Consider the following 22,635-nt stretch of genomic DNA (forward strand, 5'->3'; position numbering starts at 1 on the left):
AGGTGAAGGCAAAGGGGAGGTTGCCTGGTTTTGATTTTGAAACAGTTCAGCAATGGTGGTATCCTCTATTTCCAACACCTCCTCCACCTGCGCCTGAGCAACTGCTTCAGTTGGTGGTAATTCTTCTTCCATATCTTGAGCCTGTGTTGCTCTTTGCAGTTCTTCCAGCTCAACTTCTGTGAATACTTTATTTCTTATTATGAATCTTCTCTGGTCTGCTAGCCTTTGTTCTGTTATTTCTGTATCTGGATGCTTCTCTTTCCAAATTTGGTACATTATTTTTAAATAACCTCTTCTAGTTGGACTAGACTTGTAATAGCAGATCATTATTTCCTTGTTGGCGTTTTTCGTATAATTTTTTCGGTTAAGCGACGTTCTTCCAGTAACCTTGCAGTCTCCAGCCCTGGTTGCTCAACTGAAGATCCTGAGTCCTGTTGCCCACTTGCCACCAGATGTCCAGGGACTCCAGCGTCTGGCGCGGTCCTTGTTGACCTGGGCGACGACCGATCCGGTATAGATTTATTAAAGTTACGTCTCACCATATTGTTGATGGGAGAGGCACTCTTCGTCTGGCTCCTCTGGTGAGACCTGTCCAGTATGGTTGGACCTCTGGCATAGCTCTCACCTTCCTCAGAGCACGCAAGCCCCACAACCACGCCAAGGTAGTGCCTCACTGGGGGATGATTATTAAGATAATCCCCTTAGAGGATGGGGCCACTGTGGGAAGAGCACCTGCATGCTTGTATGCAGAAGGTTCCAAGTTCCCTCCCTGGCAGCACCTCCAAGACAGGGCTGAGAGAGAATCCTGCCTGCAGCCTTGGTGAAGCCACTGCCACTCTGGGTAGACAATACTGAGCTAGATGGGCCAAGGTGCTGACTTGGTGTAAGGCAGCTTCTGATGTTCCTAGTCCCACTCTTTGCTTTGTGCCTGGAGGCTGAATCTGCAGCATCACTGACAGATGCCTGTACAGCCTCTGTCTGAAAGCCTCCAACGCCGGAGAGTTGCATCAGGCAGACTGTTCCACTGTCAAATATGCAGCTGTTAGGCAGAAGGGCGCTATTTTTGCACTAAGCTCTTGCAGCACTCCCCAAAACAGAAGCTGTCTCATAAGCCCCTTTCAGGTGTTTAAAAAGTGGGTGTTTTGCCCATATACAGTGTCCCAAGAGCGAACCTGAAAGCCCCACCCCAGCATAGTTACTCAGAAGTCTCACCCCCACACTGAGCTCGCGTATGGCGTTTGTCTGCAGAGACAAATGTCATAAGAGATTATATCTGTGATGGGGCAGGGGAGTGATCTCTTCACACTATTGCCCTGTTTCAGCCCAATGAAGTACTTCCAGGGTCTCAGAGGCTTTTCAGATAGGCCTGTGCAAACAAAAAAAGGTCGGATCCAATTTAACCCGAAAGACAGTTGGCAGGCCTGACATCCCCCCACTCCCAGCAAGTGACTGAGTGGAACCGACAAAAGGAAGCACCTTTCCACACAGCACATAATTAATCTCTGGAATTCTCTGCCATGGGAAGTGCAGATGGCCACCAGCTTGGATGGAGTTAAAAGGGGCTTGATAAATTCATGGAGGACAGGTCCATCAATGGCTACTAGTATGAGGGTTATAGGCCACCTCCAGGCTCAGAGGCAAGATGCTTCTCAATACCAGTGAGCAACAGCAGGAGAGAGCGCATGCCCTCAGCTCTTATCTGTGGGCTTCTAAGAGGCATCAGGTGGGCCACTGTGTGAAACAAGATGCTGGACTAGATAGGCCTTGGGCCTGATCCAGAAGGGCCGTTCTTATGGAAATCCTACATTTCCCAACTCTGCTGTTGGACCATTTTAAATGTCCAGCATGCTGCCTCTCAGCTGATAGGCGGGCATACTGGTTTGGGCCCGGGATACCTGAGGGACCGCCTGCTCCCAAGGGTTGCTGCCTGCTTGACGAGGTCATCTGAGGGGGCTCTGCTCTGGGTGCCGACAATGAGGGAGGCTCGGTTGTCATGCACGCAGGTCAGGGCCTTCTCTGTTGCTGCCCCCAGACTCTGGAACGCTCTCCTGGTGGCTATTCGCTCCTCGGTCTCCATCATAGCTTTTAGAAAGCATGTTAAATCCTGGCTTTTTACTCAGGCTTTTATATGATTGTCTCTGCTGCTGCTCTTTGTATTTTGTACTGTTTTTATGCTTCTGTTTTAAATGTTTAATCAGATATGTTTTATATTTTTAGCTCAATATTTTAATTGTGTCTTTTTTACAATCTTGTTTTTAAATTCTGCTGTAAACCACCTTGGGATTGTTTTAATGAAAGGTGGGATATAAATTTAACAATAAATAAAATAAAATAAAATACTGGCCATTTAACTTGTCAAACAGGAATGCTGGAACTCAGGTGAAGCTCCACCACAACAGGAGATATTTTAGTCAAAGTTTCAATTGTCAAGGATCCCTCCTGTCGTGGCAGAGCTCCTTCCAGTAATGCCTGACAGACCAACACAACTGCGCAGCCCGGCTTTCAGACTCTTGAAATCCCAAATCCCCGGCATTGAAATGAGGAACTTCTGCAAAGCAAAAGCTGTGCTCCACCACTGAATCCATCCATGACCCTGCCAATGATACACTGCTTGCCCTAGGCATCTGCGTTTGCTCCAGGCAGCCAGCTGAAGAGGGGCTCGCCCTTCTCTGATTCACAGCCCTCATTCTCTTACGTTTATCCAGACATCGGTGACTTCTTCATAGATAATGAATGGGTGGACGTTCTCAGGCATGGCTTTGGCAAACTCGGGGCGCTCCTCCTCGTTTTCTAGTACCGGGATGAAGAGCGCGGGAGGGAAAAGAACAAGCTGGAGCTGTTGCTGAGGTCTGTCTAGAAACATGGCCCAAGCGCTGAGCAAAAGGGAAAAAGCAAAAACAAAAGAGAGAGAGAGAGAAACTGAGACTGCAGAATCGGGAAATCAGACCAATATTTCTTGCACATCACACAGAACAGTTCGTCTCCAGTTACCACCAGCTCGTCTGGTGGCGACTCAGAGGCGGGCCTACTCTATAGCTGCTGTGGAGGAGAGTGAAGGAGATACATCCTTCATATCCAATGAAGGAGAGTTCACCACTGCATGAGGCAGCTACTCTATAGCTGGCTGTGGAAAGCACTCCCTGAGGAAATCCGTAATTTGAATTCTCTATTAGCCTTCAGGGGAGCCCTTAAAACGTATCTGTTTGGCCTGGCTTTCCAGGGTTTTTTAATCGGTTTTAATATTTTAACCTGGTTTCAGGGTTTTTAATTACTGCGATTGTTTAATTGTTGTTTTAAAATGTTTTTAAATTGTTGATTGTTGTTATATTGTTTTTAATTTTTGTTTTAGCTCTTTACTGTTTTAATGGTTTGTTTTAATTGTAAACCGTCCTGACCCATTTTGGAAGGGTGGTATAAAAAGCAAATAAATAAATAACAGTGCTGGAACTCAGCGGCTCAGACACGGTGCCACACACACATATCCCAGAACAAAGCTTACTTAAAACAGTAGAGTTTTAGAGCTGGAAGGGAGCTTGGAAGTCTTCTACTCCAGCCCCCCCACTGAGCGCATGAAACTGCTACACCACCACAGATGCCTATCCAGCCTCTGTTTGAAAACTTCCAATGAAGGAGAGTTCACCACTGCATGAGGCAGGCTGTTCCACTGTCCCAACAGCTCTTACAGTCAGGCAATTCCACCTAATGCTTAAGCTGCTCCCTTGTCATGCAACCCATTGGTTTTCTCTTGCCCTCAGGAGCAACCAAGACTAAGTTGGCGGCTGCTTCTATGTGGCAGCCCTTCAAATATTTGAAGATGGCGATTGTATCTCCCCTTAGCCTTCTCTTTGCCAGGCTAAACATATCCAGCCGTTCCTCACAGGACCTGGTTTCTCTTGGTTGCCCCCCTTTGAACCTGTTCCAGTTTATGAATGTCCTCCTTAAATGCAGTGCCCAGAACCAAATAACAGAAATACTTACTACTTGCCATCACGGGTCCACCCGGCCCGTGCAATGTACTCCACCCTTGGGAACATTGTAGCAAAAGGGTACACCAGCTCTTTATCCTGGGCATGTACAATCTACAAACGGGGAATGGAAGAACAATATTTATTTAAATTATTTGTATCCTGTTTTTCGGCTGATAACATAGCCGAAGTGGACAACACAAATACGTTTTTTTAAAATGCATGAAAACCTGCCAAATGCATAGTTATGAAATTCCATTCAAGCCTGTAATCTTGTTGTTCGGCCATGCAAAATCTTATGTTCAACATGAACACAGACATCTGGTAGCAAATCTACAAACTATGGGTAATATAATACTAATGGTTATATGATTGGAAACAAGATATGGAAAAAAAATGAACATAAGAACAGCCCAGCTAGATGACACCCAAATCTTTTTCTCCATGTCATCATCATCATCAGGAAAAGGCATAACCTCCCTAAATGCTTGCCTGGAGGCAGTAATGGGCTGGATGAGAGATAACAAACTGAGGCTGAATCCAGATAAGACGGAGGTGCTTATTGTGCAGGGTCGTAACTCAGGAGAATATTTTGATCTGCCAGTTCTGGAGGGGGTCACACTTCCCCAAAAAGAAAAGTACGCAATCTAGGGTTGCTTCTGAACACAAACCTCTCCCTGGTGTCCCAAGTTGAGGCAGTAGCCAGAGGTGCCTTTTATCAGCTTCGGCTGATTAAAAAAAGGTGCAAGGCTAGCTTACCTTCCCTTGGCTGTCTGCCTGAAATTCCGCCAGCTTTAAAGAGATCTTGGGGTTCTTGCTGCCTGAAATGGAGGACAAATGACCAAGCAACGTGAGAATTGGCTTATTAAGAAGAGCCAGCCTTTGGGTTCTGCTTGCACTCAGGCCTGGATCACGACACACGCTCTGCTGAGAAGCAGTAGGTGCACAAGGCAATCGTTTAGTTATTTTTAAAACCTCTACCCCACTTTTAAGGCACATTGTCCCCAAGGAAGTTGACAACCCATCCTTTGACACAGTATTTATTTATACACAAGAATGGGGGAAATGCTTACTAGTGAAGGTGGGGCACCCAGAGCAATACTCTACTGTAACTATGAAAAAACGGGCAAGTTCAAGTTCAAGTGGGAGCAGGCAGGAGTCTCTCCCAGCCCTACCTGGAGATGTTGCCACGGACTGAACCCGGGGTCTTCCAACACAAAGCAGGTGCTCCAGCACTATAGTTGGGCTATGGCCCCAACCCCCCTGTGTGTTTGCTTCCTCTCCCCACGTTCCAAAAATGCACAACCGCACTCACAGTGCAGTGAGCAAATTTGTAGACCAGACACATCTTTGCATTTTCGTCACTGTGCCCACCTGCTTCCCTTGTTCTATGCAACATCCAGCCCAAAGAAGAGTCCTGTGAAACTCAAGTTCACCATTACTCTCCGACATTCTGTTGGTCTTAATAAAGATTATGCTACTCTTGAGGTTGGGAATTGTAAGCTTTGGGGATTGCATGTTGTCGGAAAAAGCTTTGGCCCTACTTTGAAAGGCAACCCAGAGGTTTTGTGGTGGAAACTCAAATATGTGAATTTAGAGATCACTGCAACTCAAGGCTTAGAGCAACCACCTCCCACAATCAAGCCAGATACTGCTGAAGAACAGTGACTGATATCCAGACTACCTTACTCAACAGTACTACTCAGGAGTTGCTATAAAGCAGAACTGGGCAAACTTGGCCCTCCAGCTGTTACTGAACCACAACAACCCCCATCTTCCCCAACCACTATTTATTTAGCTCTAAAGGATGACTTAATTTCAACAGGACTAATCAGGAGTAATTTAGTCCAAATGTCAGCCAGTGGGGATAGTACTTTCATCCAAAGTGATCTGCCACTGGCGTCCAATTTAAGATAGCCCCATAGGATGCCATGGCTAAATTCAACTAGAGAGTTAAATCCTATTTACTAGATCTTCCCAAACTTTCCTTGTAGAAATAATTTTGTTCATAACAGATGCCAGCAGCCATTTTGGAAAGGTGTTACCATAGCTCTGCTTTCCACCTCGGGGGATGATGGAAGAGGAGGGTTTCTCACTGTTACAGCTCTGAAGATGCTTGGCAGAAGCTTCATGAGGTTCACCTTGTAGACTGGGGTTCTCAAACTTGGGTCCCCAGATGATGATGGACTAGGATGGCCATCATCCCCTTCAGCCTTTGGCCATTGCATCACCCACCATTGTGGCTGGTGGGTCTTGGAAGCTGTAGTCCAACACTATCTGATCACCCAAGTTTGAGAACCCCTGTTTCAGACTGCAAGTTCAACTTCTGATGCCTCACTGCAGTCTCAGTTTTCTTGCTATTTTAACATGTACAAGCAAACCTCGCATTACACTATATCCGCAATTTTGCGTATTTGCAGGCATTCTAATTGACAACCAATTTCATTATCCGCAGATACAAAAGGGTTAAAACCCACATATCTGCGGTTCCTAGTGACTGCGGAGGTCATTAGTCATTTTGTCAGGAGGAGCCATTTTGAGGCTCATTGCTTTTTTAAAAAGCATTTTTCCCCTATAATTTTTCGCAGGGAAGAACCAGGGTATTTGGGCCTGGGGGACACATTCCTCGACAGCTGGACACCTGCCGAGCATGGTAGGAGACTTTTCCCTGCTCCCCTCTCCCACATGTTTTGCCCCTTTTCCAGCTTCTAGAAACCTAACACCCCCGCGCCTCCACCACCACCCCACATATCCCCTAGAGTCAATACCTCGGTATCCATGTTTTAAACATCTACGCACCCCCCTCCGCCGTGGAACGGAACCCCCACGGATATCAAAGTTTTCCTGTATCACATTTACATTCATTATACCACTTCGTATTCTGAATGTGGGCATGACACAAGAACTACAATATTTCCAACAAAAGAAAAGTGCCTCAAAGTCCTTGTTTGGGTCTGAAATGGTGGAGGGGGGCGGGGTTGCTGCAATTCACAGGCCCAAGAAATCATTCAAGGTAACTCTCTTAGATCTTTGCTGGGTCTCCCTCCCAACACTTCTGAAATTTTATGGTGGCCCAAAGTTGAAGAAAGTTCATTTGCACTGAGAGCATGGAATGCCATTTTCAAACTACTGGATTAAGTGGAAAGACTCTCAAAGAAAAGCTTTTACTGTACCTCAATTTAAAATTTGAGGGGACTACACAGAACTGCCATCAGATGATAATAGGCTTGTTCAGACTATTATAATTAGGGTAGGAGAAGCCCCCTACCCTAAATCGGGAGCAAAGCACGCTTCTGTTTGCCAATCATCTGCAGCTTAAAACCAAGGTCAGAGCGGGAGGAAGTGATCATTTGGGAAGCAGCAGCTGATAGGAGAGGTTCTCATTGTACTTCAGTCAGCAGTTGAGAACATCCACTGGGTAGGATGAAAACCTCTCCTACCCACCTGCTGCTTCCCACACCATCACTTCCTCCCACTCTGACCTTGGTTTTAAGCTGCAGACAATCTGCAAACAGGAGTGCGCTCTGCTCCCGATTTAGGACTGGAGGCGTCTCCTACCCTCATTATAATAGTGTGAACAAGCCTAATTGCTGAAGGAGGGGAATCCCAACTTTACCCAAGGAATACATGTACCAGCCAGATAAACTAACACCACTGATCTCATCCAGCAACTTCCCACTAACCTGTTCTGGGATACCGATACGAGTCCGTCTTTCTTTCTTCGAGAGCAGGAGAAGGAACGTGAATGATCTCCACCTCCGACTCATCCACCTCCTCGTATAGGATTCGTAATGTTTTCCAGCCCTCGGGGCCTAGAATAAATACACAAAATGGTATGCTTGCTGCTCAGGCTGTCCCTCCAAGAAGTCTCACAAGTGCTAAAAATTATTGTTATTATTATTATTATTAATAATAATAATAATAATATGCCACAAAGGTTTCTGGCGACTCACAGATCGTTCACTAGGGTCGCCAAACCTCCAAGTCTCTCCCTGCCACTTTTTGCATCAATGTTCAAGTTACCAGTCCTTGCTTTTAACACTCCCTACTTCTCTCTGACCCCCACTGTCCCTTGCGCCTTTTCTTGCTTCCTCCATTCCCTGCTGCTCAAGCTCAAACTCCTTCTCAGCTTCATTTTCTCTCCTCTTCTTTCACCACACAGGAATAAGACTCAGGGGCTCCAGATCTCCATCAGCATCGGTTTTGGTCTGGAGACAGGTATGCAAATTCCAGTTCTCCTACTGAACATGTGGTCCTCAACAAAACCACCACATATCTTAACCAGTGACTATAACCCAGCTATCAGGTCTTAAGACTTCATCAAGAAGGAGCGGAACTTGTTCTCGGTTGCTCCTCAGGGCAGAACTAGAACCAAGGGGTTGAAATGACAAGGAGACAATTAGACATTAGGAAGAATGTCTTAACTCCAAGAGCTGTCTGACAATGGAGCAATCTGCCTCATGCAGCGATGGGCTCCACTGGGGTTTTTTTCAAACAGAGAATGGATGGCCACCTGTCAGGCCAGGTGTCGCGGATTTCTGCACTGAGAAGGGGTTTGGACTGGATGACCTCCTCCCAGGTCCCTTCCAACTCTAAGGCTCTATGATTCACTTCAAAGGTTACTGTAAGGATAAAAAGGACAGGGGACAGAAACCACGTAACACTTAGGAACATAGGAAGCTGCCATATACTGAGTCAGACCATTGGTCTATCTAGCTCAGTATTGTCTTCACAGGCTGGCAGTGGCTTCTCCAAGGTTGCAGGCAGGAATCTCTCTCAGCCCGATCTTGGAAAAGCCAAGGAGAGAACTTGGAACCTTCTGCTCGTCCCAGAGTGGCTCCATCCCCTGAGGGGAGTATCTTACAGCGCTCACACTTCTAGTCACCCATTCATATGCAACCAGGGTGGACCCTGCTTAGCTAAGGGGACAAGTCATGCTTGCTACCACAAGACCTAACTCTCCTCTGAGCCCTTTGAAGAAAGATGAGATAAAAATGCAGTAAAGAAAGTTGATCCATATATTTCCTTTCTTCTGTGGAAGTCAAACAGGATATCCTATCCAGACTTGGATCACACCAAGTCCTGCCTAGTAGCAAGCTCTTTTTCGCTGGAGGTTTTCAGACAGCAGCTGAACAGTCACCTGTCAGGGTGCTGCAGCAGATTCCTGAACTGAAGAAATGGTAGGACTAGAAGACCTTCAGAATCTCTTCGAACTTATTATAATGCCCTTATACAAAACAATGGTGCGGCCGCACCTGGAGTACTGCGTACAATTCTGGTCACCACATCTGAAAAGGGACATTGTTGAACTGGAAAAGGTGCAGAAGAGGGCAACCAAGATGATCAGGGGCCTAGAGCACCTTTCTTATGAGGCAAGGCTACAACACCTGGGCATTTTTAATTGAGAAAAAAGACGACTGCGGGGAGACATGATAGAGGTCTATAAAATCATGCATGGTGTGGAGAAAGTGGATAGAGAGAAATTCTTCTCTCTCACACATCACACTAGAACCAGGGGTCATCCCATGAAATTGATTGCCAGGAAATCTAGGACCAACAAACAGAAGTAATTTTTCACCCAATGCATAATCAGCTTGTGGAATACACGAGATGTGGTGACAGCCAACAACCTGGGTGGCTTTAAGAGGAGTTTGGATAACTTCATGGAGAAGAGGTCTATCAACGGCTACTAGTTGGAGGGTTGTGGGCCACCTCCACCCTCAAAGGCAGGATGCCTCTGAGTACCAGTTGCCAGGGAGTAACAGCAGGAGGGAGGGCATGCCCTCAACTCCTGCCTGTGGCTTCCAGCAGCATCTGGTGGGCCACTGTGCGAAACAGGATGCTGGACTAGATGGGCCTCCTTGGGCCTGATCCAGCAGGGCTGTTCTTATGTTCTTCACGTTAAATTCTATTATTCATGCTGATAACCAAGCCACACACTTGAATTACCCCAATTTTATAAAGGGACACCCAGTGTCAGGGACTCTGAGTCCTGGAAGCAGGAACCTTGTGATCCTGAGCGCGACTTATTCCACCGCCTGCTATGTACTCTAGCCTCTTTCTTTGAACAGAAGAGAATTCAACAACCACCCCTGCAATTAGCAAGTGGTAAGAAGCCTCAGGAGTGGTCAGTCCAGGCAAAGCACTACTATTGATTGATTTATTACATTTATAGACTGCCCCATCCAAAGGCTCTGGCACAGCAAGTAGAAAACAAACACAAACTCCATTTAAAACAAACGGCTTAAAACAATATAAACACACATTTAAAACAGTTCTGAACCATTTAAAACCAATTCAAAATATTTAAGAAGAATTTACTAGAAGCTTAGCCTTCTGCTTTTGCCTGGTCAGCAGAGTAGAACCTGCTGCCCCTTCTGGAGCCAGTTTACCCAGTTCAAATTCCCAGCGTGCAGCCACCGACCACGGGGATCCTGAGCTGAAGAACAGACCCTCCAAGTTGTCGGAACAGGGTGATCACCCAAGTCCACAGCCTGGTCTGGACACCCAGAGCACTAACCTTCTTGGCTAGAGGTGGGACACCACCAGTACCCTGTAAACCGATCAAACTCTTCCTGAATGACGAAAGTGGCAACGCCTGCCGATTTGGGGTCATCTAGCACACTGGATAAGCCTGCAGAAGGAAGGAGAGAAACCTCTTTTGGCCAATGAATGACACATATGGAGCTGCCTTAGAGAGCTCTGAACTATTCCAGCTAGCCCAGTAGAGCAGGGGTTCTTAAACATTTTGCACCTATGGACGCAGTAGATCCTCAAATATTACCCACAGACCCCACCCCATTGATATAATGTATTTTCATAAGGCTCCAGCAGAAATTATTGGGGGGGGGGTGAGATAAGTATTCAGGATAGTTATCTTCAAGATTCTGGCTCACGAGGAAGCAGATTAAATTCAGTTCAGAAGAAGCTGCAGAAGGCCTAGAATAGAGCTTAATAAATGCCATGGCGCCTAGAAATTTGTGACACCTAGACTAGGATACTAAGAAGAAAGGTTATTTAATCAAATCTTTATTTGTCTCAGCCCAGTTTCTATTCCAAGTATGTTATTTGTAAAGAAGATAAAGAGATGTCAATTTACTCTCGCCCTTCACAGTGTGTCTCATGAAGACTGGTCATTTTGTCCATGGTCCAGCTCCTAAATTTTTGGGCCAACTCCCAGATCCAATGAAAATTTGTCAAGGCCTGTAAGAGACCTACTCCCTGTGCAGGGGCTTTGACGTGTGCCCCCTGCAAGAGGCAGGCGCTTTCCTCATCACTGGGGTCGAGTCAAGTTCTGATGGGTTTTGAGTGGTGAGAAGGCATTTGAAACTTTAGGTGAACTTGGCATTTCCAATTGTGTCAAAATGAAGCTGTTTTCTTACTCTTGTAAGAACTGCTTACAGAGAGTATTCAGGATTGCCAAAAGGCCATTTTCCCCCCTTTAGGGTTGGTGTTTTTTTTAGGTACAAAAATGAATAGAAATCACACACACACAAAAGCTGTTACTATATAATTAAACAAATATCGAAAAATAAAGAGAAGCTTATTCACCCTCACCCTCCCCAGTGTCCATCGCTATGTCCAGTAATTTTGTCAAGTGTCCATTGTCTGACTCCTAGATCCAAAGAAAATCGGTTGAGGCCTGGCCCACAAGGCTTTGTGGTATCCCAGAAGTGAAGCAGGAGAGCACGGATGGCAAAGCAGCAAATTACTAAGAGGTCGCCCTGGGCCCTTTCCATGGGCATTGCTGAGAGCAATAGCACAGCCTCTTAACCTCTGGTCTGTCTTGTCAATGGTGAAGGTATACTTAAATAAAGGATGTAACATATTTGATTATAAATTATGTTTTGAGAGAGCTACCTTTACTCATACAGGAGGTCCTCAGACTTACAACTGGTTCCTGAAAACTGTGACTTAAGTCAAAACATCTTAAGTCAGAACCAATTTTCCCATAAGAAACAAGGCTATAAATTGGTGGCTGAACCAAGGTCAGATACTCTGTGGGGGTTTCTGCTGCTGTCAGAGCTGGGGATGTGTTAGTCACAGACATGCAGCAGAGATGTTGGTAGAAGAGAATCAGGATTCACTCACCCTTGACACCCACACCCTTCCCGGTCCCTTCCCAGCTCTCTCTCTCTCACCTTTCCCTGGAAGGGAGGCAACTGGGTGGCTCACCTCCATTCCCTCCTCCTCCTGGGTAACAGTTGGGCAGGGAAGGAAGCAGCATCTGGGCTAGCAGCAGATCAGCCTCTTTCCCTCTTGCCACCCCAGCATGGCAGCTAAGCCTGGAGAAGGAGGAGGAGTCGAAGCAATGGCAGGGAGAGCCTCTAAAGACAGAATCAATCAATCCCTCTGCAGCCTTAGATTTAGCAGCAACCGCCACCAGGCTGCCCATCTGGATGACAGTGTGAGCCTGATCCATCATTGTCACCACCTCCTCCTCTAGCCCACACACCAGCAGCCATCTAGCAGAGTCTCCCCTACCACAGCAAAGTTGAAACAAGGTAGCAATGTACAGATGTCTGGAGTGCCATTTGCCTTACGTTGAGGACTTCCTACATATTTAACCTTCCACAGCGGGACCTACCTCATGGACCCCAGGTTAACAACCCCTACAGTGATGTCTTCTCTGGCTGATAGCAACTTTCCAATGCCCCAGGCAGAAAGAGCCTTCCTGGCTCTAACACCAGAGACCCCTTTTAGCTGGAGATGCCAGGGATTGAACACTGAACCTTCTGTATTCAAAAACATGTGCCCCTCCATCACCATTTATCTCCGCCAGGTCATTCTGGACCATGTCCTGATTGCCAATACTTCCATATATTTTGGGAACAGGGAGCCTTATTTATTTTTCTCTGAAAACCTCTTTGAAAACATCGGTTGGAAAACAGTGAAGCTATTCACACGATGGGAGAAAATCGGGCTGCGAGTCCAGTGGTTCTTCAGCGGGTAACCCGCTAAACTACCCTGGCACTTAAACCGGGTTTGCGGAGCAAGTGCAAAGTTTGCTCCACAAACCCGCTTTTTCTGATCGTGAGTTGATGTGGCATGGCTCGGCGCCGCAGCAACTCACGAGGAGACCCCTGGAGGAGAGGCAAAAAGCCACCTCCCGGCTCGGGGGTCTCTCCAGCATGCCCTGAGCACTCGCGCAGGGCATGCTGGAGCTTCTGGGGGCCAATCGCCCCCCCCCACTCCCCCCAGCACCCGCCAGCTCCATAACAGAGCCAGCAGTCGTGTGGGCGGCTGGTTTGGCCGCCAGGAGCAGACTGCTGGGTCATCTGCAGGGAGAGTGGGCTAAGCCTGCCCTCCCTGCTAACCCTCTCCAGGCGACTTCCACTGATCGTGGGAACCGCCTCAGTAAATAAATACCTGTAGTTGTGGCTGAAATGCTGCATCCTGGAAAGGACCACTTGCAGCTCCAAGTGGGCAAGGGGACAAAGAAGGTGTCTGGGTGGGCCACAGCCCTAGGGCCACATATCAGCAAAGTGGGCTAATCCAGTCTCTCCCTTCAAGTGAGAAAGACTAGATTCTCTTCTTCAGCTGTTTGTCAACTCTTCTGTTGGCAAGGCGCACATGTGAGTGTAAGTAAATGCAAGTGTGAAGGTAAAGTATGGATGTGAATAAAGACAATGGACCTTTTTGGCAGTACGTCAGTCGCTGCTCTTCTCCCGTCTCGATATTTGCTACCCACAGGTCATTGTTGTTGATGAAGGAGAAGAAAGACGGGTCAGCCGGGCAGATCTTGGGATCCATCCTGGGCCCCGAGCACTGTGTCTTGATTTCCAGCGGCTTCATTGGAGAGACCTGTGGGCAAAAACCATGAAGATGTGAAGCCACTTGCAGAGTCCGTTCAAGGGAGGGCAAAAAAGGCCGTCCAGAATCAGGATCCCAAACAAGAGTTAGTCAACATCTGAGAACCGCTCACAGCAGTTGTTTCTTATGCCAGACTGAATCCTGCCAAGTTGGGAAGCCCCTTATGAGCCTCAAGAGGACTCACCATAAAGCCATTTTTGCCTCCATCCCGACAGTGGAAGAGGCTGTTGCTAGCCTGGAAAAGGAAGAGGCCACTCTCGCTGTGGAAGTCGTAGGAGGTGATTCCAAAGACCCCCAGCCGCTTGCGCTCCCGCAGAAGCTCTTCCTCCCGGGAATACATCCCATGGTGTGGGGTAGCCTGGGAGAGAGCAATAGAGACAACCGAGGTGAAGAAATGAGATGCACGCATGAATTAAGGGCAGGTCACAGGCAGCCTCAATCACAACACTTTCTGACCCCACCATGCACTATCAAGCCACAGCACACCAGGCATGACCCAACTGACCCTCCTCACCTGGAAGTGATCCAGCATCTGTTTCCACGATAACAGGAGCAGGGCTTCCTTCCGTACCTTTTTGGGGATCTCAGAGTAGAGCAGGGAGTTCTCCCTGCTTCCATATGGCATTCCTGTTGCACCAAGTAAGAAAAAGGGGAGACCCCCTTGTATTCATTTATTATTGGTTTAAAATATGTATATCCCACCCCTTCAACAGACTGCAATGCAGGCGGCTTGCAATAAAAAAGTCAACAAATAACATGCACAACAAAACAAGAAAAAACCATAAAATCTAATAAAAACATGATACTGTACATAACAATAAAAGAATATTAATCACCTGTTCTTTAAGGGTGATTAATCACCTGGTGTTCCAGTCTGCCATGCTGTGTGTAATAGTTAACAAAGTTGTGGCCCTTTTCCTCTATACTGAGTCTATGTTTTCTTGAGCTGGGGTCTGGGGATAATGTTTTATTTTTGTTTAAAATGTTTTAAATTGTTAGCTGTTTTATTGTTTTAATTTGTTTTAGCTTTTTACTGTTTTATAAGTTGTTTTAATTGTGAACCGCCCTGAGCCATTTCGGAAGGGCGGTATATAAATCAAATAAATAAATAAATAAATAATAATATAAATAATACACAAGATAAAGCAGCAAGCATAAAAACCAGACATAATTACAGCTAGTTTTTAAGATCTTTTTTTTTTTTAAAGAGGGATTTTAAGTTCTTTTAAAAACTAGTCAAAGGGGAAGACTGCTGAAGCCCCTCTGGAAGGGCATTCCAAAGGCCGGGGGGGGGGCTACTACTGAAAAAAACCTGTCCGTGGTCCCCGCCAAGTGGACTGGTGGGCCACTGTGTGAAACAAGAAGCTGGACTAGGTGGGCCTTGGGCCTGATCCAGCAGGGCTGTTCTTCTGGTCTTATGGCTGCAGAGGAGGACTTCAACCCCCTTGGCAACCTGAGGGCCCTGGTGGATTCATATCACAGACTCATCATATGCATGATCTGAAGATCCTGACAAGCCCAAGCTGCGCAGGGTTTCAAAGCACTTTTGAGATTAGCCTGGAGGCAAACGAGCAACAAATGAAGCCCAACAGTTGGCCTGGATTAGAAGCCCAGACCCTCAAATGGCTTGCCAAATCTTGCAGGGAATCCCTGCTCAAAATGCCCAAGGGTCAAAGAGGCAACTAAGACTAGCCCATTGCCCAAAGCTGGCTGGAAAACTCAACCAACTTTGACTGAGTAACAGCCACGGAAGCCGGCCTTACCCAAGTAATACAGCCGATGGGAGTGGGGGCTCGATTCTTCAGTCTTCCGGACAAACTGGAAGTCGTGGGGTGCCTTGTTCACAATCATCCCTGTGTACTTCCGGCTGCCGTGAATAATGTCCCGCAGCCCCTCCCACGAATGCTTCTCCACCTGAAATTGCGAAGGGGACGTGTCCTCCATCTCCACGACTTCAGCGCTATCTGACAACGCATCCACTGCTGTCATCCTCGGCCTTCCTCCTGAACTGGTCAAGGAACTAAGAGAGAGAAAGAAAGAAAGATAGATCGACACATTTAGCGGGAGGGTGGAAGTGGGAAAGGGGGAGTGGAATCGCCCCCTCCCCCTGGAGTTCTCATCTCAGGGTTCACTCATATATTTAACAGAATGGGAAAGCCTGGGGTTTGCCAGTTCAGTCTGCTGTGGATGAACTGAAACTCTAAATGCTCCCCATCTGGAAAGACACTTTGCACGTAGATAGCTAGCATATCAGGGGTGGGGGGGAGAGGGTTCAGTCTAAGCTTCACTCCAACATGCTAGTTTTCTGTGTGAACATAGGACGCTGCCTTATACGGAGTCAGACCATTAGTCCAGTTAGCTCAATATTTGTCTACTCTACACAGACCAGCAGTGACTCGCCAAAGTTTCAGGCAGAGGTCTTTCCCAGCCCTACCAAGAGAGGCTGCAAAGCAGACGTTAGGAGCCTAAGGAAGCGGCCTTCTACTGAGTCAGGACCTTGGTCCATCTAGCTCTGCAATGACTGGCGTGCAAAGCAGATGCTCTAGCACTGAGCTACAGCCCCACCTCGTCTATGCGGGAGCACACTGCATAGTTTATGCACACTGCATAAAATATGCAGGAGAAGATTCAAACATGGAATCCCTGAGCCATTTTGGAAGGGCAGTATACAGATCAAATTAATAATAATAATAATAATAATAATAATAAACCCTCCACCTGCAACCCAAAGTAATCATAAGGCCCTACACAAGATCTTAAAACTGGAAGTAATAAAAGAGTGCAGCAGCTGCAAACATGGGAGATCTCAGCATCCTTTGCAATATCCCAGGGGGCAACTGCTTGGACAGCACACCACACAACAACCAATGAGGTGAGAGTTTTGTCCCACATCCTCTTGTGCTCATAAGACCAGAAGGACAGCCCAGCTGGATCAGTCCCAAGGCCTATCTAGTCCAGCATCCTGTTTCACCACAGTGCCCTACCAGTGTGCTCCTGGGCCACACTTCTCCAAGACGACTCTGCAACTGTTTGGGGAGGTAAATACCTCGAAATGGCCCCTCAAACAAGGCCCAGAAGGCAGTGCAGACTGGTGAAATTCATCTTCAGTCTCAGAGTGGCTCACCTCTGTCTGAGTTGTATCTCTTCATGTTGTAGAAAAGGGCGTGGCAAATTCCAGCCAGCAGGGAGCCGGGGCACCTAGAAATGTAAATGTGGTGCCTGGACTAAGACATTCGGAAGTACATAAGAACAACACTGCTCGATCAGGCCTAAGGCCTATCTAGTCCAGTATCCTGTTTCACACAGTGGCCCACCAGATGCCTCTGGAAGCCCCTAGGCAAGAGGTGAGGGTATGCCTTCTCTCCTGCTATTGCTCCCCTGCAACTGGGATTTAGAGGCACCTTACCTCTGAGGCTGGATTTAGAGGCACCTTGCCTCTGAGGCTGGACTTAGAGGCACCTTGCCTCTGAGGCTGGATTTAGAGGCACCTTGCCTCTGAGGCTGGATTTAGAGGCACCTTGCCTCTGAGGCTGGAGATGGCCTATAGCCACCAGACTAGTAGCCACTGATAGACCTGTCCTCCTTGAATTTGTCTAAATCTCTTTTAAAGCCATCCAAGCTGGTGGCCATCACCACATCCCGTGGCAGAGAATTCCATAGATTAATTATGCGTTGTGTGAAAAAGTACTTCTGCTTGTCGGTCCTAAACGTCCGTCCGTCGTCCCCCCCCCCTCCCCGCCGCCGCCGCCATTTTGTTTCCTGCCTCGCCTCCGGTGCCGCCGCTTTCCTCTTCCCAAACTTGAGCATCTGTCCAGCCTCTGCTAAGAAACCTCCAGTGAGAGAGAGAGGGTCCATCATCCCACTAGGAAACTGGTTTTGCTGTCAAACTGCTTGATACTTTTAAGAAGTTTGTCCTTAAGTCTGACCGAAATCTACCCGCCTGTAACATAAGCTCATTAGATGTAGTCCTGGGCAGCAGAGAACAAGAGAAAGGAAGAAGATAACAGAAGATACCTCGCCGCCGCCACCAAATCTTGACACTGCAGGACTGAACACACCTGACATTTGAAAATGTACAAAAGACGAAAAAGTATTTTCCGATCCAAGATGTGCAGGCAGCACAAGCTACGCTGCAGTTGTCCAGAAGGCTGATGACACACCAGCACATCACAACACTGCTTTTTTAAAAACAGGTAAATCCAAAACCTTCTACCTTGTTCCTTGTCCCTACGCATCAGACAGTCAGTGCTAATATTTGGTCAGCATCCAAAGTGCAAAACGCACAAAAGGAAAGAGGGGGAATCACACACTCCCAACACCACATAAAGAGGGAAGGCAGTGCAAATCCACCATCTTCCCACGCAGCAAGATGTGGCAACTCAGCTGAGAGGAATCCAGGCATGCTTTTGTGTGACCTTTTGCCCTGTCTCACCCAAGCATCAAGGAAGTCTCCAAGGCCAGCCAGGTCAGTATTCAAACAACTTGACAAGTGTGTGTGTCTGTCTTTGTCTGAAGGCCAAATCAAGTCCTCGCAGCATAAGGACAGTTCAAGCACATACACAAACCTAACAGCCCTACAAGGATGGAACAGAACGACGCATCCGATTCATGGTGAGGGTCAAGCTAAACCCACCCATCTGATTCGAGTTTTCTTTTGGTTAGGGTTGGCAGAGGGAGTTTTCCATTTCATTTCCAACCCCCTTCTGAGATGTGTTTCTTTAAAAACTCAAATCCTGGGCACAAGATGTGGAACAATTCTATAGCAAGCTTCAAAAGGCCCTTTCAAGGCTATGAGGAACTCGGGAATGCTATTCAGTATCATATCTATTTCTGAAAGAGCTGGAAATGTCATGATCCTTATGGACGCACAACTGGAGTGCCTGCAAGCGAATGGCAGGTATTGGCAGATTTGAGGTGGTCCACAGATACATCAATGTTCAAAAAGCCTGTGGGGGGGGAGAAACTAAGGGACCCCCAAACCCTCAAAATTATCCCCATGTAACAGTGAAAAGAATGTTTGTGGTCTCAAAGAGCAGTTAACAGACAGGCAGGTGGGCAGAATTAATGGAAGTCTGTGGCAAAGAGCTGGTGGGAAGGCTTGAACAAAAAGTGGGAAATTTCTCAGCTTGAAAAATAGTCTCTCAGGACAGTTAAAACTAGAGGTGTGCAGTTGGTTAAGCAGTCGGAACGTTCCACCTTAAAACGGGATGTTTCGAACACTCCAAGTTCGAAACAGAACACACTTAAAAAGTGAGCCTGTTTTGAGTTCCAGAACGGAATGACCTGCTCCAAACACCATTTTGGAATTGAAAATGGTGCTCTTCCAGCCTCTGCGCATGCGTGGCAGCCATTTGCTTGGTCAGTACCACCACAGAGTCCAGAAGAGCACCAGACCAGTGTTCCCTCTAAGGCATGCACTCACACATTTTTTGATGTCAGCTCAAAAATTAATTTTAGCTCGCGCTCAGGTTTAATCAGGAAGGTCCCACTCTGAATGCATGGGCGCGCACACTGCCTTGATACTACCGCCCAGAAAAAAATTCATTACGCACACAGATGAAAAAATTAGAGAGAAAACTGCACCAGATGCCAGAACAGCACCGTTTTGAAGTCCAAAATCAGAGTCCAACACATTAAGTTAAGTCAAATGTCAAGGTGGTTCTTTATTAACTGTATGGGAAGAGAAAATTTATTATTTTGCCGTCATGGCAAAACTAACGGCATGTGTAAGGGTAAAGGAGGGAAAACAGAAACTGAATTTGTTGATAGGGAACTGGAAACCCTTTATTTGGTTTTGGCAAAAAATAGCCTATTCATTTAGGGATGTTTCACATTTGTTTGATGTACTGAGCAGTTAAGAATCTATTTTTGGATACTACTTGGGTCTAGGGTACTTAAGAGAGCGAACCCTGTCGCCTATTAAGAGGGAGGTCCGGTTATGGTTGCTCTTGGCTCATTTGGTAGCAACTCGGGACTGGGTTTTTCCTGTGGGTGCCCCCGGGGGTTTGGAATATGCTCCCTGTCAAAATAAGAGCAACTCCATCTCTATTTGCTTTTAGAAAGTCCCTCAAGACACACCTGTTCTCTCAGGCTTTTAACTGAAATTAAGTTTAAACTGTTCAATCATTTTTATTATATGAAATTGTTTTAAACCTTTTTTTTAATCCAGTGGTATTGTTTTAATCATTTTTAACTCTTTTATGTTGTTTAAAACTGTGTACACCACTGAGAGATACAAATACCAGGCGGTATATAATCAGGATAAATAAATAAATATGTACTGAGTTGTACAGTAACACTTTTTTGTAATTTATATTCATTTTTGTACTTTTTAAAATATAGTAATAAAGCAGGGGAAGGCCTTTTGGGAATCCTGAACACTCTGTAAGCAGCGATTGTGCCTCTAAGAAAAAGCTCCATTTTGACACAACTAGTTTGCCAAATAATTCACCTAAGCTTTCAAATGTCACCTCAAAAGTCAAAACCCATGAGAATTCGACTCAGCCCTAGTGACAAGGAAAGCACCTGCCCATGGCAGGGGGCACATATCAAAGCCGCCCACCCCCACTGACCCCAGGAGAAAGTCTATTAACGCAACCGCCAACAGAGAGACAGAACATCTCATCCTTCTGGGCTCAAGTGACCTCTCTTTTAATTATTATTTTAAGAAGAAATAGAGAATGGTAGAATCTAGAGGGTCTGGGGAAGTTTCCAAATGTACCTAGAAACTGAAAGGGAGTTTCTTTTCCCTCGTCTTGAGCAAAGATCCAACGTTTTTAACCTGAATATAGGAGGGGCAGATGAGAGGCCATAGCTACAAGCTATCACAATCTCCATGTGTGCTCTAGGGAGGCTTTTAAACTTCCAGACCATGCCTGACATTCTGAGTAATTGCTGCAGGAGGAGAATGCTTCTTCTTGTACATGGAGGGTGATTTTAATCAAACCCCCACCTCCTCCCTCAGCAGTCACCCAATCCTCAGTGACATATTTTTGTGAAATACAGGTGGGTGCAGAGGGAAGGAGGGGATCACCAAAAAAAAAAAAACACCCCTCCTTGCCATTCCCCTTGCGCAACTCTTAGTTTGTGAAGCCACGCTTTTAACAAGGCCAGATTAATTGATTTTCCTTTCAAGTGCTCTGCTGGATCTGGCTGTGAATTGCTCTAGATTCATAAGCTGGGATCTGCCTTAGGCTGGCTTCTTCCAAAGGGCAATGTGACTGCCACAGAGCACCACACATCACAAGAAAGCAGAGGGGTCACGAGCCCGGGAAAGAAGAAGGCACAGCTGATCTGGGCATTTCAAGCACACGTCTGTGATGCAACAGAGACTTGCAGCTTTCACAAATAAAATCTATTATATAAGAACATAAGAACAGCCCTGCTGGATCAGGCCCAAGGCCTATCTAGTCCAGCATCCTGTTTCACACAATGGTCACCAGATGCCGCTTGAAGCCACAGGCAGGAGTTGAGGGCATGCCCTCTCTCCTGCTGTTACTCCCCTGCAACTGGTACTCAGAGACATCCTACCTTTGAGACTAGAGGTGGCCTTTAGCCTTCCAACTAGTAGCCGTTGACAGACCTCTCCTCCATGAAGTTCTCCAAACCCCTCTTAAAGCCATCCAGGTTATTGGCTGTCACCAGATCTCGTGGGAGAATTCCACAAGTGGATTATGCGTTGTGTTGGTCCTGTTTGTTGGTCCTATATTTCCCGGCAATCAGTTTCATGGGATGACCCCTGGTTCTAGTGTTATGGGAGTGGGAGAAGAATTTCTCTCTATCCACTTTCTCCACACCATGCATGATTTTATAGACCTCTATCATGTCTCCCCGTAGTCATCTTTTTTCTAAACTAAACATATTCTGAACATCAGTTTGGTGGTCGGGGTGAGTGGGGGGGCGGCATCAGAAGCAGCTTTGCCACAAGGCAAACCGGCTGTCTATAAGGCAGCAGCGTGGGCATGGCAGACTGGGCATTGGACAATACTGCGCTAGGTGGAGCAAGGGTTTGACTCAGTAGACAGCAGCTTCCTAGGTAGTTTCTAAGTGAATTGAGCTACATGTTAAGGGGGTATGGGAAGGAGGGGTTTATTTGGACTTAATACTACAGTATCTTGGGCTTGCCCTTGTGAGAACCTGACCATTATTATGAAAAATCCATACTTCCAAAGCTGCAAGAATCAAGGCTCTCTGGGTATTTTATGCTTGTCCCTTCACCCACCTCCTGTGACTCAAAGCCCCACACAGTACCAACTCCATGGCAATCAGCCAAATTGGGGGGGGATGAATTACCAGATTCCAACAAATCACTATCACGCTATATGAAGGGGATTCATTTGGCTAGATATTTATGGACCTGCATAGCAGAATTCTGAGCATTCTTGACCCAGAAACTCAGCGGTGCGACACAACAGCTCCTATGAGCTGGTTATTTTTAACGCTCGAGTCAGCAACAGTTCCTAGTTCCTAAGGCCACCTGCACAGTCTCAGGGAAGTTACCTTCTCCAACTTCCTGCAGTTTCGTTTTCCAGGCGCGCCCTCTTTATCTTCTGCATCAACTGCTTAGCGAGCCTTGGACGGGATAAGAAACTAAAAAAGGAAGGAAAGAAGACAGAATAGGGGTATGATGAGACAGTGTGGTGTAGCATAGCATGTAGGTGTAGCGGTTAGACTAGTATTTGACTCAGACCAAGAAACCTGAATTCAAATCTCCATTCAGCCATGAAACTCAAGGGGTGACTCTGGGCCAGTCACGTATCTCTCAGCCTAACCTACCTCACAAGGTTGTTGTGAGGATAAACATAACCACGCACACCACTCTGGGCTCCTTGGAGGAAGAGTGGGATATAAATGTTAA

The 22,635-nt window shown here is 46.7% G+C and overlaps 1 protein-coding gene across 4 annotated transcripts in view; it reads right to left on the reverse strand.

The window, feature by feature from the left end:
• The window catches only part of DPP9 (dipeptidyl peptidase 9), a 51,617-nt gene that overhangs the window by 25,367 nt on the left and 3,615 nt on the right, over nucleotides 1–22,635 (reverse strand). For 3 of the 4 annotated variants that reach the window (XM_053299738.1, XM_053299740.1, XM_053299739.1), the window contains exons 2-11: nucleotides 22,278–22,367; nucleotides 15,542–15,798; nucleotides 14,293–14,405; nucleotides 13,963–14,136; nucleotides 13,601–13,769; nucleotides 10,486–10,599; nucleotides 7,649–7,777; nucleotides 4,725–4,786; nucleotides 3,979–4,079; nucleotides 2,696–2,873 (exon numbers count right to left, since the gene is read on the reverse strand). In XM_053299738.1, the coding sequence (XP_053155713.1) occupies nucleotides 2,696–2,873; nucleotides 3,979–4,079; nucleotides 4,725–4,786; nucleotides 7,649–7,777; nucleotides 10,486–10,599; nucleotides 13,601–13,769; nucleotides 13,963–14,136; nucleotides 14,293–14,405; nucleotides 15,542–15,798; nucleotides 22,278–22,333 (1,353 nt within the window). In that variant the 5' untranslated portion in view covers nucleotides 22,334–22,367. Of the gene's footprint in view, nucleotides 1–2,695; nucleotides 2,874–3,978; nucleotides 4,080–4,724; nucleotides 4,787–7,648; nucleotides 7,778–10,485; nucleotides 10,600–13,600; nucleotides 13,770–13,962; nucleotides 14,137–14,292; nucleotides 14,406–15,541; nucleotides 15,799–16,902; nucleotides 16,977–22,277; nucleotides 22,368–22,635 lie in introns of all 4 variants that reach the window. The other variant, XM_053299741.1, reaches the window with a different exon arrangement.

Source organism: Hemicordylus capensis, chromosome 2 (genome assembly GCF_027244095.1).
Source record: "Hemicordylus capensis ecotype Gifberg chromosome 2, rHemCap1.1.pri, whole genome shotgun sequence".
Classification (NCBI taxonomy): domain Eukaryota; kingdom Metazoa; phylum Chordata; class Lepidosauria; order Squamata; family Cordylidae; genus Hemicordylus; species Hemicordylus capensis.